The sequence below is a fragment of the Neolamprologus multifasciatus genome, chromosome 22, assembly GCF_963576455.1.
Source record: "Neolamprologus multifasciatus chromosome 22, fNeoMul1.2, whole genome shotgun sequence".
In the NCBI taxonomy this organism is placed as follows: Eukaryota; Metazoa; Chordata; class Actinopteri; order Cichliformes; family Cichlidae; genus Neolamprologus; species Neolamprologus multifasciatus.
In genome coordinates, this window is record NC_140459.1 from 2,011,068 (window position 1) to 2,029,238 (window position 18,171).

Genomic DNA, 18,171 nt, shown 5'->3' on the forward strand with positions numbered 1-18,171 from the left:
CTGGAGAGAGGCTAACCGCTAACAACAGATTGCCTTTCAATTATTTATTTGACCTATTTGGCAAACCCAAATGGAACTCTTACAATTATAATTTAAAAGAGCAAACATCTTCTCATTTCTGAATCTATGATTGTTTAGCATGTGGCTAAAACCTAGTTAACCCTACCCATAAGGCCATCTCTTGGACTGTATGAGGAAAACCCCTTTATATTCTGTGTATTTCTGCTAAACAGTCTGCTAAATAGAAAACATGTCAAAGTAAAGAACTGTGAATTAAGTACCTGCCAGCAAACTGGTCTTGGAGCTCATCGTGCTGTTGATTGTTGAGGCTGGTGCGCTGGTCCATCAGCCAGCCCATCTCAACCTCCAGCACCTTACTGTTGTTGTTTGTTACGGCTCCTTCCTGACAGCGCTGGATGATACTGGGTGGGATGTTTTCAGGGGAACACATAGGCAGCCCCTGTCCTCCATTCACGCCATTGTTGTGAAAAAGTTCTGCCAAGTCCATGCTGCCGCTCTGCAGCCGACTATCGGTGAACCAGCGGGCCAGTTCTCCGCGAGCCAGTCCTGTCCGACCCTCCAGCTGGCTGAACTCCTCAGGGGAAGGCCACCGCGTTTGAGCAAAATCGTCCTTGAGGAGCGCCAGGGATCGGCCGTCTGGAGGCACTGAGCAGGAATTCAGATTGGGGACGGAAGGTGCAATGGTGCCAGGAGCAATCATGGACAGGGGGTGTGAAGTTGGTGGAGAGCTTTTAAGGAGGCCTACACCGGTGCTTGGTTTGTGAATCCCATTCAGTTGCAGTGCTTGGTGCTGATGTAGCTGCTTCTCAGTGATGGCACCAATGCCATTGCCGCCCATCCTTTTAGTGCCCATGGAGTTCAGAAGGGCTTGCTCCAGGTTGTCACGAAGCGCGCGGCGCTCTGCAAACCAGCTGTCGATTTCCTGATGAGACAGGCGGGTTATGGCCGACAGATTATCCACGTCGCTGTGTGTAGGAAAGCTGTTCCGCAAGAAGTTCTCCTCCAAGATCTTCAGTTGTTTTGCCGTTTTTCCTTTCATCCTCTCCAGCAAGGGGAACTGGGTCAGCACCGAGGACTTATGTTGAAAATCTGGTTTTGGTACTGCTGGGATGTCCCCACCGTCCAAATGTAAGATTCCATTATTGTGACCAGGAGAGGTCTGATCAAAGGGCCATTTCCCGTCCATTCGAGACGTTCCATTGGCCTCTGGCAGAGGACTGACTACCTTGTCTCCTCTGGGGTAGCTGGCTTTCAGCTCCACTCCTTGCTGCTCTTTTAATTTCTTGCCATCCAAGGAGAACGCTGAAATCTGGGATGGAGCTTTAGCTGGAGCACGGATGGACTGGATAATTGTCGGCCTCCTTACCTGTGAAGTAATGAGCGGAGGGGAGTTCGGCAAATTTAAATCAGAAGCTGGCAAATTGTGAGAACTGGGGTGTTTTTCTTTGGAAGGGACGGGCACGGTACGGGGAATAAGTAAACTGTTTCTGAACGGAGAGACAGAGATCGGTGGGGGGGCAATCATTGGCCTTGTTAACGACTCTGGAAAGACTATGGAGGGCAGAGACACCACCGGCTTTGTTTTGGGATTTCCTGACGCCGAGAGAATCTTCCCTTTGGAAGACAAAGATGATGATGACAACGATGGAGGCGGTGGCATTAAAGGCACAGCAGCGGATGACCTCTTCATCTCTGCGGTAACCAGAGGAACTGCTACAGGTCTTTTCATCTCCATGGGAACAAGAGGTGGAGCCATTGGGAGGCGGCCTTTTGGGGGAGGAGGTGGTGGGGGAGGAGCCATTAGGACCTTGTCTTTAGGGTCACCAGAGTGGGGCGCCACTGCCATGATGGGTCGCTTGGACTCAAACACTGTTGACAGCTGTGTCGGCAGGGGTCGCTTAAGGGAGTGGCTAGAGCCTGCCGGGGAGTTTGTGGTGACTACAGTTAGCCCATTGGGCGCAGTCGTCCGGACGTGACCGAGATGCTCGACTGTCGTGTGGACGATGGGCTGCTGTGAGGCTTTGGCAGACGGCTGAGAGATGCGGCTTGTAGGCAAGACGGTGAACGTGTGATGAGCAGGAGGGATGGAGCCATTAAACATTTTCTTCCTGGCTTCCTCCACCTCTTCCGGGGACCAAGTGATACCTTGCTTCAGCCGCTGGGTAGTGAACCAGACTTTGATCTGTTCCTCCGGGTGCTTGGAGGCAGCTGTAAGCCATGACAGCTCAGCATGCGTTGGGTATGGGAATTTATTAAAGGAGGCGATCAGCGTCAGGTTGTTGTCTAAAGAAGGGTTATATTTGGTGGTGTTCAAGGGAACGGCTATTTTTGGTACAGAGTTAAAGTTGGGTGGACGCTGGAGCATTGGGGTGACATGGGAGAGCCCTTGGACGATGGTGGGTTCAGGGATGATGACTGTTCCGTTGATGTTCACTGCTGTGATTTGGTCCTTCTGGATCAAACCGTCCAGCTGGCTTTTCAGTTCGCTCCCTCCAAAGAGCGTGTGCACACTACCCGGAGACTTCACTGTGGTAGATATGCAAGGTGGAAACACAGAGCTACTGTGGCTTTCACCTTTTTCATTTGTCACGTCGCATTCAACTGAATTGTCCTTGCCTTCGATTGTCTGCTCTAAGATAGTCTGATTGTTCATTTTTATCCTCTTGAACTTGAAGTTCGTCTCACCTGGGTGCCGGCTCTCGTTGTGCTCTGTGAGCGAGTCAAACTTCTTGGTGTTGAAGTTGCAGACAGCACAGAGGTACAGTGGATTTAGAATGACGTTAGGATGGCTCGAGTCCACGTGGTCTTTGAAGTCATTCAGGTTCTGCGTCGAAAACGGGCAGTATTTGCACTCGTAACCTCTTCCCTGCTTCTTCTGGGACACCGGGTCTGATTCTGGCGCTTCTTTGTCCTTCCCCCCTCTGGCTTCTACATCTTCGATGACAGGGGGGTGATCTTCACATCCAGACTGCTGCTCTTTGTCTAAGTGTTTTGGAAATGCCTTCCGGTCTGGATTATCTCCATTATCCTTCATGAGGTTTTGACTCTTTTTCGCAGATTCAGGTGGTTCATTTTCTCTCACATCTTTGCTTGCCAATATTTCCATGTCCATCACCTCCTCCGGGTCATCTTGTTCATCAGGCAGGTCGCTGATGACCCGGACCATGCAGGGGGTGGAGGACTTTCTACGACTGGACATGATTGCGGCTGCTGCTGCTGCTGCTGGTGATGATGGTGGTGCTGGTGTTGCTGATTGTGTTGACGATATTGTTTTTGGCTGCTGCTGCTGCTGCTGGTGCTGGTCGAGGACGTCAGCGTGTCTGCGTTGGGGGGTCCTTACTGGGGCGGAACGGAGCAGGTGGTTGTGGAAAGTGGTAGGCGGTTGGATGTGGAGTCTCCAGTGTGTGAGAGGGAGGGCGAGAACCGGCTGACGGCGCTGGCCCAGGACCGGTTGTGCAGTGGCGTCTCCCGCTCACTGGCAGTGTCAGCTACCGACCTCGGCGTCATGGGAGGGCATCACAGACAGCAGCGGCGTTCAAGCTGCGCGGGGACGAAGACAAAGAGAGAAAACGACACATTAATACTGTTTGTGTTCAGTGAGCTGTGAGGAAGCCACTTAGAAAGGGCTAAAAATCTGAGAAAAACATGTCGGAGAGAGAAAGACGTCACTACAAAAATGTTTGTGTCTGATGTTCACTCCAAACAGGATAAACAACAGGGAAAGTGCATGATGGGCAATGAAAGAAAGAGGGGAAAACTAGATAATCTGCACTTTGGTAAACAAGCCTTTTTGATGAAACATCCTTTGTTTGAGCAAGGTGGAATCAGCACAGGAACAGGAAAAAAGTGGAGAGAATCACTTATAGGGATACAGTTTTAATCAAAAGTTTATCATCTTGGACATGAATGTTTTAGTAATGCTGGGCTTTCATATTTCACAATTTCTGAGAACTTTTTCTGGAGCTGAATTATTTCACAACCTCTAAGATTATGAGAAAAAGAAACAAACTCAATAATTTAGTGAACAAGTTTTAATTTATTTTAGATTTCATGAAATAAACACAGGGTGAAAATAATATATACGAGGTCAAGAACATTTATACACCCACTTAGATGTCCTAACCAGCCTCGGTGGATTCTCTGTGCCAACACATAAAGGGAAATCGTTCGACTGACCGATGCACGGCGACATGTGAAAATCTGGGGAGCTTAGATAAGTCAGGGATATCTTGGAGTCATTTCTAAAGGACTGCATGTTCCAAGATCATCTGTTCAATCCACTGTTTCTTCTCAGGAAGTGCAGCTACTGTGCCAAGGTCTGAAAAACTATCCAAACTTTCACCCTCGCTGCTCTGGTTGGTCCGAACAGACCTGCCATGAACTGGAAACGGCTCAAACATCAGCGTTACCGCCTGCTGTCCAGATCCCCAGTGGCTAAAATACGGACACCTCGACTAAAGTTTGAAACTGGCCGAGTGCACAGTGAAAAATGAACCACAGTGAAACAGTGAAACCTCTGAACCAAAGTTTTATTTGGTTGCATCATCTTATATTAACTATATAACTTGTAGCCAGACCGAGCTAAACCCACAAAGTCAGCACCGCAAACAGAACGTATCGAACAAGATTACCAAACCAGAGACGCTGCCTACCAGCGTCAAATCAGCTGTTTATGTCGATGACGGGTCGTTTAAACACACAACAGGTTTCTGGATTTGTCGACCGTAAACAGACTAAGTTCAGCACTAAAGGCCAGACCCTTTTCTAAAGTCAAGTCTTTGCTGGGAAAGCTGTCACTGTGAATCTGCCAAGGCTAAACTTAAAAACGATCACCACAAAGTCCCAAAACAAGCAGACTGATGAAAGCTTACACAAAGAAAATTAAGTCCAGCCATGGGAAGGACGGGAAAACTTTTTATTTGCTTTTTTGCACATGGAGAACCTGGAACGGTCCATGCTAGTGTTTTCTCTAACATGCATGGATATAGTCACCTATCGGTTAGTAAAGTCCGGTCTTAATGTTCGCCGTGGCCACACACCTGACAGTCAGACGGTAGGCCCACCTGCTTTAAGTTTTTACTGGAATGGGACAAAAACTTTACGAGGTTAATGTTTGTTCAGCGAGACGTGAAACTAGCGCCGGAGACCACAAACTCATCAGGAAAGTGTTACCGAGGCCGCAGATCAAGTGAGCCGAGGGCCACAGACTAGAGGAGTCGCCCCCTGCGGGCCAAAAGAAAGAACGCAGGTTTATGGCACTATCAGGCCTAGATGTTGATTGTCCCCATACATCTGTAATTTAAACAGGGACTTACTACTTGCTCCTATGGTTACTAGAGCGAGTAATTATTGCTCTACTGACCTCTAGATGCTTCTCGCAGGCTCTGCTAGGCTAATATTTCAAGCATTCCCGTAGGAAGGCTACAGAGTACCTATAACCATGTTGGGGAAACAAAGTCAGCCATTTTTACTGCCCACAAGTCATGGCGAAACCCTCTGGAGCAGATCTGATCATTTTGTAACTCCCCATCCAAAGATGGGAGGTTCCAAGCTTAATTAGCGACGTGATATTTTGCGTCTCCTTTCCTGTAATGTCCGAGCCAGGACTGTCAGGTCTGTTGGCGCTCATCTTAGCATCGCACCGGCTCCGTCGGGTCCGGTCTAATCAGGCCCTGGCAGGCGACAGCGTTTGCTGACAACACCAGAAGTTAAAAATAAAGGAAGTCCGGTTGACAACTCGAGACGCCACGCTCGAAATTATGATGAATCAGAGTGCCACTTAATCAGGACACGCCGTTCCAGGCCAATCACATGTAAATGCGATAAATTGAAGACGTCCACGGCAACTACAAAAGACAAAAAAAAGTCTCCAAACTCCAAACCCCATTAAAAAGACATTAAGCGCCTTTCATAGATTCGGGCAAAGACAACTTCACAGGATAATTACCCTGTAATCATGTAATAAGAGAGACTCAGTGATGAGATCTCCTGACAGCTATCATCCACACAATGGATCGGAGAGAGTGAGGTAAAAACAGACGGGGAGAGAGAGGAAGATAGGTGTGAATAAATACAGAAGAGTGCAATAATAAAAGGAGGACAAAAGGAAAAAAGCAGGTAAATGGGAGGAGAGAGAGGAGAGAGAGTGGCGAAGGCGCGCAGAGATAAGGGGAAAAAGAAAGAAGGGAGAGTCTGAAAACTTCCAAGCTAATGAAAGAGAACAGGCACAAAGCAGAAGACGTTTTAACTAGGCCATGGCCTGGCAGACAGAAAGAGAGAGACGACGGCGAAAGAATGGAGGAGAAGAAGAGCGAGAAAAGAACGCAGATAAACATAAAGGAAGAGGAAGAGGAGAGGAAAGGGACAACAGAGTGTTTCAGGAGGAAGAAAAAGGGAGACGGGGAAAGATAAGCAGAGGAACAGAGAGTAAGAGGCACAATCGAAAGCAGATGAAGAGAACGAGAGAGATGAGAGGACGACCAAAACATTTCCATTTGACAGTAAAATTTTAACGGATAATAAAATGAGGTTTTGGTGCACTTTCTATCAGGAAAGTTGAAGCTTTGAAAAGGTGCCCCAATCAGTTGGGGGAAAAACACATTTGCCAGGGAAAAAAATGGGTACTTCAACACTTAATTAGTATTGGGCAAGCTGTTATTTGTCCCATGTGTCACTTAATGCTGGACATATTTCATGCTCTCGCAGCCTTGATCAGCTTCTCATCGCCTGCACGGGAGACACATTTTATAGCTGCAGAGTATCCAGAGCCCGTTTGAATTGTTGCACTGTGCAATGAGACTGAACTAATCCTATGTTATTATAAATCTCATGCATTTACATTGCTGCTTATTGCACGCTTCGGCTAATGGCGTTTCCTCAAACAACGAGCATAAAAACACCGACAATCAATTCATAAAAAACGACTCGACGGCGAACCCAAACGTGTCCGATGCGCTCGCCTCGAGGAGTTCAAAATTTCAGTCCCAAACCTCGCTTGAAAGAACCGAGCGCACCGCGGGGCGAATAGATGCAATCCAGAGTCCACCTCCTCTCTCCGGCTGCCTCTGATACCTGCTGCAGCACAGCATGACCCGACCCCGCGCAACCTGATTAGACTGAATATGGTTTTGGAGCCAGCCCAACTCAGGTCCCTGGGTCAGGTCTCGGTTACTGGGTAACCAGAGCGGCCTGTGAGGACCTGTAGCCTGCAGCGCCCGAGAACCGAGAGTTCACAAGTTTAAAAAGTTTCACTTGGAAACTATTTAAAAATGACTCTGATAGGAGTAAAGGGTAGGCCGTTCTGCTTCTCCCGATTTAAATCTGTGTCGGTGAAGTCTGTGTGAGGACTTCTAATATGGTCATCTTAGCCACAGAAGCCCCACCCACCGTTTAAGAGGGGCGACCAATCAGAAGAATATTAGCTTAATGGACCAAAGCGTGTACCAGGTCCCAGCGTAAGAGACGTGGCTCAGTCTGAGACTGAAAACACAGAGCTGGAAACGAGCCGAACGCCACATCACCGTTTACTTCCTGCTTCGCCGCGACGCTTCTCTACCAGCCATCTCCGCCCACACATCCACAGTGTTTACTCTGTGAAAAGAAACCCACACAGGCACGAGGAGCCTCAGCCGGGACTCAAACCCAGGACCTTCACGCCGTGCGGCACCAATGACGACTGAACCACCGACCCTGCAGCTGACGGGAAGATGCAGTGAAGGATGTAAAAACATAACCATACAAAAGTTTGGCGTGGGGCATGGAAGAGACTCAGGGGTCAAACACGCTGAAGTGTCTGGTTCAGGCCTCGTGGACGTATCTGAGCGTTTCACAGGATCCCAAACTGCAACGTGAGTTTAATGAGGCTGAGAAACGTTTTCTAAAGACATCTCGTGCCGTTCGTCATCTGTTTGTTAATGAAATGCTCATTAAATGAGAAAAATAATCCAACAACCTGTTGTCTGGCTAATTTTAAACCGAGCGTGGCAGCGGTTGTTTTTCACCTGCTTCCAGCTTTTATAAAATCTTGGCTCCGCTTCAGGAGACACATTTATTCACGCTCAACGGGAAAAATTTGGAATATTTGCATCGTGCATCGTTTTACTGACCCAGCCAGCTCGCCCCTGCTTTAAAGGCGAGTTGCAGTTACATGTTATTTAATAATGAGGCTTGATTAACCCTTTAAGACCTACCATAGAACCAAGTCCGCCAGAGCTTATATTATATTTTTACATGCTGTGGAGCCATTTTTGGGAGCATTTCAAGTTGCTACACATCAATACAACCATTACAGCCTAAATGTTAATAATATGTCTGCATTAAGTGCATAGTAATTACATAAATTGCAAAAAAGTGCAATAAACTACAAAAAAATTGAAAATCGTTTTTGTTTTTTTAACATATATTTCTAGTTAGAGAAATTTAAGAGGCTTATCGCTCAAAACTGTAAATACAAAAAAGTTGCACAAAATAGTTTCCCACCACAGGAAATTTATTTTGAGTGTCTTCATAGTTTTATTTTTGAAATATACCAATTTTTATACACTTCAGGAAAAACGAAAATAAATATTATAATGCAAATTTGCAAAAAAGCAGCATATGCATCAAAATAAACTATTTCCAGCAGTGCAATATGAGTCCTAAGCATCCCAGAAACCACACAGAAAGTCATAAAGTCAAACATAACTTTTAAAAACACCAGTATAGACTCATGAGGCCCTGATGGTAAAAAACTACATTTCCGCGAAAATGACGTCACTTCCGGTTTCGGGCAGGTCATGGTGGACATGCGATAGTTAGTAGGAAGTGTTGCAAACAGCAGATCGGATCAGCAAAGCGTGTTTCTGGAATATTATGTTTTTGTTGCTGCAAGTGCTTTTTATGCAGTTTTTGCAAAGCTGTATGTGGAAGGAAACTGTGACCGAGGACAAGCTGATGGCATAAGATGTAAGTACAACTCCTCCGGTTTCATATGCAAAAAAATTATTGCGCTAGCTCACGTTGTTGCAGAGCTACCGGGATTTAAAAATAGTTACGCAAAACGGAGCGTGCTGCTCTGACCGGCTTTAAAGGGTTAAACACTTTGTGTCCATTAAATTAAGATTTTATAGTTTAACGCAGAAATACATCCAGTAACCTTCAAAGAGAGGCTGCAGAAACGCTCTGTTGCTCTTTACACCCACACAAGCTGCAACGCTCCAATCTGAGCCACACCCACATTTCCAGACACGGAGGATAACCCGCTGCAGCATCGTCCACCCTAACCTGTGAGAGGAAGCAGCTGATCACAGCTTTTAGAGATGCCCAGGTGCGTTTACGCTAAAACGGGAGTTAAGCTGCTCTTAAAAGGCACTCCAGGAAACGGTGCACTAATAACCCAATAAAGCAATCAATACGCAGCCCTAATACGGGCCAAATTCTAGCAAATACTTCAATCTCCTTTCAGATCCTCTCTCCTTGTGCGTTTGCTTAAAATACTTGGCCAGAGACCCAGCTGCTGCCAGAGGTGAAGTGGGAAAAGAGGGAGGGAGCCGGTAAAGGAGATAAAACAAAAAGAAGAGTGTGGGAGGAGTTGGAGAGAACAGAGCAGGGAGTGCATGTATAGGAAGACGAGTGTGTAGGAGCCAAAAACACAAAAGAAGGGAAGAAAGCGTGAGTGCTCAGCAGTAAAGAGGTTGAGAGAAAGGACACGAGAGTGTGGGAGGAGAGAGAAATGAGACGGATGGAAGGAGAGAAAAGGGGCGACAGAGAGGGAAAACAGAGCTGGAGAAAACAGATTGGACGAGGGAAAGTAAGAAGCGTAGAGGCAGACGGAGCTGCAGGCCCGAGCTTTTCATCCGAGCAGCGATGGCAGCCTCGCTTCCCGTCGACGAGGAAGAGCGCTGCGGCTGCCAGCTCGCAAAAAAGAAAAAAGAAAAGTAAAAAAAAAGAGCTCAGCAGTGTCATGTTTTGCTGCATCACTGGGTCGGCCTCGAGGACTCCGGGCCAACTTCTGACGAGGGGAGTCATATGCCGCTTGGCTGCGTCCCATTTTATTGGGCTGAGCTCGCCTCCGTGCATGCTTGTAATTACTCGTACAGTATTTGTGTGCAGGGGATTGTTTGGAGCGCGGCAGTGCTTCGTAATTATTGAGGAAATAATAAAACTGCAGCAGTGACAACAGTGATTTGCAAATTGCAGGAAGCGGCAAATTGTCCTTTTGAGAGGCAGGTGAGTTTTTCCTCAATCAAAAACAAGCAAACCTTTGTTCCCTCCTTTAATTGGTGCAGATTAGAGTATCAATTTTAGACGGAGGCAACAAAGTCTCCCAGGATTCCCAGCGTTTAAACACCACGACACACAACTCTCCTCTGAAAGTGACACCCAAGTAACTCGATCGGTGGGGTGAAGCAGGGTTCGGGGGAAAAAAGATCTGATTTTCACCTCCGTCAAGGGCAAACCGTCAGTCTAACTGCAAACTGTATCCATCCATCTAACTGACTGCGTCGCAGCTCGCAGGTCGAGGCGGCGAAGGGCGTGCTGGAGAGAAAAGGGTGTCGAGGAAGCCATAAAACAAGTCGGCGAGGAAAGAGAAGATAATGAGGAGATATCTTGGGAAATGAAATGACAAATTAGGAGGACGAAAGGCAGATTGGAAGGAGCCCAGTGTGCTAATAGGAGGGGTTAAAGACGTTTTACTGGAACAAGGGCAAACTGGAGGGGGCGAGGGCTCGTGGGGAGGGAGGCGATGTACATTTTGGCACAGAGGAAGCTCAGCTGCAAACAAACTGAACCGGCAGGCGTCTTGTCATCAGCGGGGATCTAAACTACTGTAGGGCTGGCCTGGCAGCCTGTAATTCATAATGAGACCAAAACAGACTTCGGGGACTCGCTCAGATGACTTTTTCTTCCCCCAAAGCAGCAAAGAAGCCGTTTTAAACACGTGAGCCGACATGAGGATGAGGCGCGGAGACGTCTCCAAGTACAGCTCCACTTCACAAACCAAAGATCAACCTCTAATGTTTTCGCACGATCTGATATCCTCGTGTTGGTGTTGTTCCCAGATCATCTAAAGGTTGTTCCAGGATCAACATTGCAAGTGACCAATCAGGATGTTGTGATGTCATACTTTTGCAACTTCGGGAAAAACCGGCGTAAAACAAAAAACTGTACTTAAGCTGCGAGAAACCGCCTTGGTCCGCCGATCAATGGACCCTAACCCTAACCCTTTAATAAACGCTAAGCAGAATTGATATTGTTCTTGCAACATTGGAATTTCATAAATGCACGAATGGGTTGGTGCGCAAAAGAATAACGTCACAATAATGTGATTGGTCACTTGCAATGTTGAACCTGGAACAACATTTTCATGATGATCTGGGAACAACACCAACACGACGATATCAGATCATCCAATGTTTTCAGTTTAGTTGATAAAATCTCTGAGTTTTTAGACAAAAATACATAAAACTTTTCAAAACGACCTCCAGAAACAAAAAGGCTCATTTCTAATGAGACGACAGCATAAAAACACCCAAAAGTTCAGGAGGTGAAACCTGCTGCAGTATATTAAAAACTATAATCTGCTACAGTAATCATGATGGCAGTGTGATTGATGAACGAGGAGGCCGGGGTGGATGGATGGTCTCCAAAACATCAAACAAAGTGTGACTCGTGTGCTTCAAAACGAAGCAAAGTGGGAAATGTAAATAACACAGTCTGTGCGGTCATACTTCCTGTTCTGTGACCCACAGCGTGCGGCAGCTCGGGTTAGCTGGAGCACGTGCAGAATACACAACGTTCATGTTTCCTGCAAACTGCGTCTATCGTTCAGCATTACTGAGGCCCTCACAGATGTGACCCTCACACTAACATGAACTGTTATAGGCTGAATCAGGTGTTTTATTTGTAATAAGAATCTATGAGAGTCTTTTGGACCCTGTGGGAGTTTTCAGGGTTTTATGATGTAAAGTTACTGTTAGTTTCTCTTTACTGGTTTTATTTTGTTTGGAAAGCTGTTGATGGAATAAAACCATCATCAGTAAGTAAGTAAGTAAGTAAAATTTATTTATATAGCGCTTTTCACAGATAAAAAGTGCTTTACAACACAGGAAATGGGAATATAAAAACAATATAACAGTAAATAAAACAATGTAAAACAATAAAACTATAAAAACAGCATAAGAAGAAATTAATCAAATGCTTTTCTAAATAAAAATGTCTTCAGCTGTTTCTTAAAAGAATCAATGGAGTCCGTGCAGCGAAGAGACAGACACAACCGTGGTGCCGCCGTCTGAAAGGCCCGATCACCACGAGTTTTAAAACGAGTGCGCGGTACCACCAGCAGTCTCTGATCTAATGACCTTAAAGCCCGAGAAGATGTATGTGGTTTCAGCAGGTCAGATAAATATTGAGGAGCTTGACCATGTAGGGCCCTAAAGGTTAGAACTAAGATTTTAAAATGAAACCTAAAATTTACAGGCAACCAGTGAAGGGAGGCCAAGACTGGAGTGATATGCGATCTTTTGGTGGCTGTTAAGAGACGTGCTGCAGCATTCTGCACAGTCTGAAGACGATTTAAGGCTGATTTGTTAAAACAAGTAAAAAGGCCGTTACAATAGTCTAAACGAGAAGAAATAAAAGCATGAATAATCATCTCAAGTTCAAGCTTTGATACCATCAGGAGAAAACGAATCAGAGGAAACACCTCATGTGAAGTTGTCTGATACCGGTTTGCTCCTGCGCGTAGGTTTCTCCCTCTGGTTGTTGATTAATGCGACCATGTCCAGGTCAGCGGGACGGCGGCAGGACAAGCACAACACTTCCAGTTGTTGGTTAAGTGCGATTGTTAGAATGAGGAAAAGCTCTGATATGTAGCGTAAGAGCTGGTTGCACAGTGGTCAGAGCAATCAGCTTAATTAGACCACTGTTAGCACTGATGCCGACTGATCAGGACATGCCAGCAGATCTGAAACACCTGACATGCTAATGGTCCCTTTGGGAAGACGCTGCAGCCGGCGCTCTCGCTGTGTTCCCAGGTACGGCGACTAACAGGCAGGCGAGGAACATGCAAATGAGGCGGCTGGAAGAACCACCGGGGACTGAAAGTTTGGAGCTTTAAAGGCGGCGGCGGCGCTCAGAAACTAAAAGCGTCCTGGTTTCAGAGTCCCCGTGACCCTCCTCCCTCAGGCACACAGTCATCATGCAGCACAAAAACCGCCAGCTCTGTGTGTGTGTGTTTTAACATAAGTGTGTGTGGACGCTAAATGATTGATCAAAGGATGGCTTTGTGTGGGCACCTCGTGGTGCTAATGCATCATTAACACAGCTGGTAGTATGACCCAGCTCTTCTGAGAGCTGCCAGGCTATTTCCAGCAGCTTTCTCTTAAGCTTATAGAGATCCAAATCTCACTCGTGTTATATAAGAGTTCTGCGAAACATACTAAAAGGACGTCATGACTAGTTTTACCTCAGGTTATTTTAGCTGGCCCCTTTACAGGAGAGGCAATAAAAGATGTTTCGCCGCTACCTGCAGTCTGCAGGAATTACTGACATGATGAAATTACAGACGGAAAACAGCACTCCCGCCTGAAGGATAATCTGTCCTAACAGGGCTGCGAGTACGTCTGGGTGACACTAACAAAATCAAACACAATCACAGTTTTATCAGGTACCGCCATACTGACAACGCCGACGGACGGGCGGGCGGAGGGATGGCGGTGAAGCTCAACTGTAATGGCCTGTTTGCACAGGATCTGTCAGCATGCAATGCATTCTGGTACTGTGGCGTTTGGAGAGACCGCACATCCTTATTTGCTTGAAATCCACTTCGTGTAAATGCGAGCGTGCGGTGCAACGTTACGGGTAAAAACGTATACTGCAGACGTTCTACCTCTAAAATACAAAGACTGTGACTCACCCATCAAGCGTCCGGTGCTGGAAGCGAACACGAACAGGTCACTTTGTTAAATCCTGAACTTTAAAGCTCAGAATTCAAAGTCACTAATTTTGTGTTTTCAGACCATAAAGACGTGTAAAGCTGATCAAACACTGTTAGCTCACAGGTTTCCTCACCTCAAGCCTATTAACCAGTGTCCTCGATCCAAACCCAGTTCACTGCGCTCTGGTTTGGTTTGGTTTGTGTAACCTACAGAAAGGCTTAGTTAGTTGGTGATAAAACCAAAAATCCCCGGCTCAAAGTGGGCCAGAGCGGCGCCGGAGTCAACCCGCTGAGCTCACAGCGCCTCTCAAATGAGCGTTTACTTTTTCTTTGTTACTTCGAGGCCAAAGGTCAAAGTGCGTTATTTATAAAGGTTAGAGTACACGTCTGTGCTTTAATGTCGTTTCCAATAAGCTGAACATTCAGAACATCAGCTGCTCGACTCAAACAAAGTGCTGACAAGTTGATGAACCTCTACTTACATCAATATGAATGTTTGATTGTTCAGGACATCAGCCCAAAGAAGAGCCACGCCCACGCACAGCTGCGGATCTGGAATCTTTTTTAAACTTAGTCTGCAGATGTATGTGAACTTTTATCCTGTCAAATCCATCTAAAGTTTGTCCAGCATGTCTCTAGTAAAAGACTCATGGATCAAAAAGTTTAACGGTACAAATCGGACCAATCGCATGACCTCATCAAACTGATTAATACAGTAAAATTAAGTGAAAATGGCGGATCTGATTCGAGCGTTTGTGCCTCAGACTCAGAAGGCTGTTTAAAAACCTGCAGGGGCAGAAAAGCAGCACTGAGCGCATTTTATTTTGAAAAGGTCCGCGTTGAGAAGCGCAGCCCAAGGCCAAAAGGCCCGTTAAGCATTAGCGTTAAATGGAAGTGGAGACTTAATGACTGATGGATCTTATGAGGCAATTTGATGCGCTGATGAGAACAAAGCCGTCTTTTCATTGGCAGAGAACCTTGAGTGCGGTTTGGGTTTCGGGTGATTGGCTGGGTGATTGGAACGGCGCTCTCGGTCACGCGACCGCGATGTGCGCGGAGCCGGCCAAACTCTCGTATCGTTGAGCGTCTCAAGGTCGACCTCGAGAGCTGAACATGAATGACATCGATCCATCTATTCATCCCTCCGTCACCGATCTAACGTCTCTTCAGCTGCCAACTCTCTGCCTGACGTGACGTCAGCTGGGCCTCCGCGGTAATTTAATACAACAGAGACGCGAGTTTTACTTTCATTTCTGATTCCCGGTGGGAATTCTGGGAAGCTTAAGGAGCAGCGTGGGGGACTGTCAACAAATCTAAAACAATCACTGAAGAATAAATGAGTTTATTTAAAGGAACAAAAGAAGAAGCAGAAGAAGAATCGGCTCGTTAGACCCAGAAAAATATTTCAAAACTTGGAACGGTCGTCATAAACGTTTCCAATCACGGCTCGTTTGTGCTTCAATATTTAAGTTGTTATTTCTACTGGAAGCTTTGACATCATCCATCACATTCGGTCTACCAGGCTTTTTTCCCTCTGCCACGCCGAGGCAATTATCCCCGTGGCGCTCGAAAAACAATAAAGAGGTTAATTAACGTCTGTCTATTTCTATTATGATTCATCTGGATAGAAACCAAATCAATTTGGTTCTAGTGGAATTTATTTTCCAGATAGTCGGGTCCAGAAGTTTCTTTCGTGCTTCTGCCTCTGCACGCCATCGCAGCTGATTTTACCCTGACCCATCCAGATGTGACGTTCAGCTCGAACTCGCAGCTGTTTCTACGCGCAGACAGAGAAACCAGCAGAAACCGAACAGGCCGACCGAAGTGTGGACCTGAGGGCGTGCGTCTGTGCACGCAGCTCACGCCGCTGAGCTCACGCCTACAGTGTGTGAGCTCCCACGGCTCGCTGATACGACCGATTCCAGCTCAATGAAACCAAACCTGTGGATCCTGTTTGACGTCAGTCTGTCGGAAACCTTCTGTTAGCTGCAGTTTGTTACAAAAAAGTTACTTTTTCACTCAAATTTTAATTAAATATGATTTAAATGCAGGAGCAGAGAATCCCTTCAAATAAAAAATAAAACAATAATCAGTATTTCTTATGATTTTTCATACAGAAGAAAATTTTTTTAATATTTGATTAATATGATCAGTTTTACCCCCCCCTCCCCCCCCCCCCTTTTTATATATAACCTTCATGTTTTTCTTCATTTCTAATATTGGCAGTTTTTTCTGTGCATTTACATCAATATTATAATAACATAGTATTATTATAATATCTAATAGATCGATCCACACACACACACACACAGCTGTAATAAATGAAACTGATTGGTTGGAGTTTCTTCGTCCTGTACTCTCCACTGTCACGGATGGAAATATTGCCCCTTGTCCTGCATGTCTGAGTTATTGTAGTTGTGAGTTAACTGGAATAAACTCGCTCCACGCTGCAGATTATAAAACTATTATTCAGGTTTGCATATATAAATCTAACAGCAGCTCCTGCATGAATAACAATGATCTGTATAAACAGAATCATTTTCAGCGTCTACACTGATAAATCAATAATTATGACCAAAAAACTACAAACACAGACTTTTACTGTTGGTACTTGAAGTATACTTTGATGTACTCCTCCTTCATTTAAGAGTACTTGTTTGTAAAATACTCGACTCTGTTGACCTTTCACCTCATTCAAAACGAGACGTGGAGTTACAGCCTTTCCTCCAAATGCTGACGAACCTTATAAAAGTATAAGTGCTGCATTATTAACGCGAGCAGGAAAAGCTGCCGCCAGGAGCTGTTGACACCACAGAGACACGTGTGCGAGTGACGCTTCTCCCCCCGACCACAGCCGGGCTTCCTCGCGCTGCATCGGCCGAACTTACGGCGTCACTGCTAATTAGAGACGGCTGATGTGCGGCTCTGTGCTCGTCTTAAAAAGCAAAGACAATAAGGTGGAGGCGACGATCAGCAGCTACTGAACGAGAGGAGAAGAAGAGGAAGACAATCGGTTCTGTGGGGAGAAATTTAGAGGCTGTTGCCATTAATTACGCGTCATTTTCCCCGTTAGCCGCAGAGCCGCAAAGGAAGGATTACCCGGATCGACCCGCGCGGCGCCCCTCGGGATTGGACGTCTCTAATATAAATATAAACACCAGTAAATCTGACATTATAAATCTGCAGCCTCGGCGGCTTCACGGAGCCTGGATGTGCTTTTAATTCCACTCTCACATTAGCTTCATTTCAGCTGCGCCTGCCTGACATTTAAATAAATAAAGGCAGACGCCCGACTTATCGCTCCACGCTGACAATATCACACAGGGAAACACGCCTGTATTCCTGCCACACACACACACACACACTGAAACAGAGTTTACAGAGGTCAGAGGTTAAGATCAGCGACAAGCGCGACACCGCTCGGCTGAAGGGAAACGTCGGAAAACTTGAGTTTTAATGAGCGTTGTTTTTGGTGAAATGGCAGAAAGTGTACACACACCTGCGCGCACACACACACACACAGACTCACACACAGTATGAATATCTATGAAGAGACACACAAATATGCTGATTCACACACACATACGAAATCCTCGTGACCTCCAGCTGTCAGACTGGACACACACACACAAAGTCACACAAATACCCACCGGCTTCACACGGCCATGGTTTAGTAATGCAGCACACACACACACACACACACACACACACACACACACACACACCTGACATTCTATCAATTCTCCCACAGCAAACTGTCGGCCCCCCCGCGACCATGAAATATAAATGAAATACAATTAGCAGCTTTAAAGAACTTCATCAAGGCCAAGGCCTCGGTCCAAACACCCCCCGAAACCCCGACACACACACACACACACACACACACACACACACACACACACACACAGTTCAGTGAACTCTGTCAGCAGCTAAATAAATAAATAAATTAATTAATTAATTAATAAATCAACAACAAAATAACTGCGTCCTTGGTTGCAGCGACTCATCACAAACATCCACAATGACTATACGTTCACACACACACACACACACACACACACACACACACACTTTTTTATTTTATTTTGAGGAAAAATAAAAAGTTTTTTTTAACGCCTCAAATTTGAGTTTTCTGCCTCGGAGCACGCCGCTTTGCCCTCGCGAGCGCCCCGCTGTCCTTCCATCCTAAAATTTAATGGATGCAGTGACTCATTACAAAGTGAAGGGGGAGGAAG

General features: G+C 46.0%; 1 protein-coding gene across 5 annotated transcripts in view; it reads right to left on the minus strand.

The window, feature by feature from the left end:
• The window catches only part of LOC146492542 (zinc fingers and homeoboxes protein 2-like), a 144,432-nt gene that overhangs the window by 25,544 nt on the left and 100,717 nt on the right, over window positions 1-18,171 (minus strand). For all 5 annotated transcript variants that reach the window (XM_085149190.1, XM_085149188.1, XM_085149192.1 and 2 more), the window contains one exon: window positions 282-3,561. In XM_085149190.1, coding sequence (XP_085005316.1) covers window positions 282-3,220 — 2,939 coding nt within the window. In that variant the 5' untranslated portion in view covers window positions 3,221-3,561. The remainder of the gene's footprint in view (window positions 1-281; window positions 3,562-18,171) is intronic.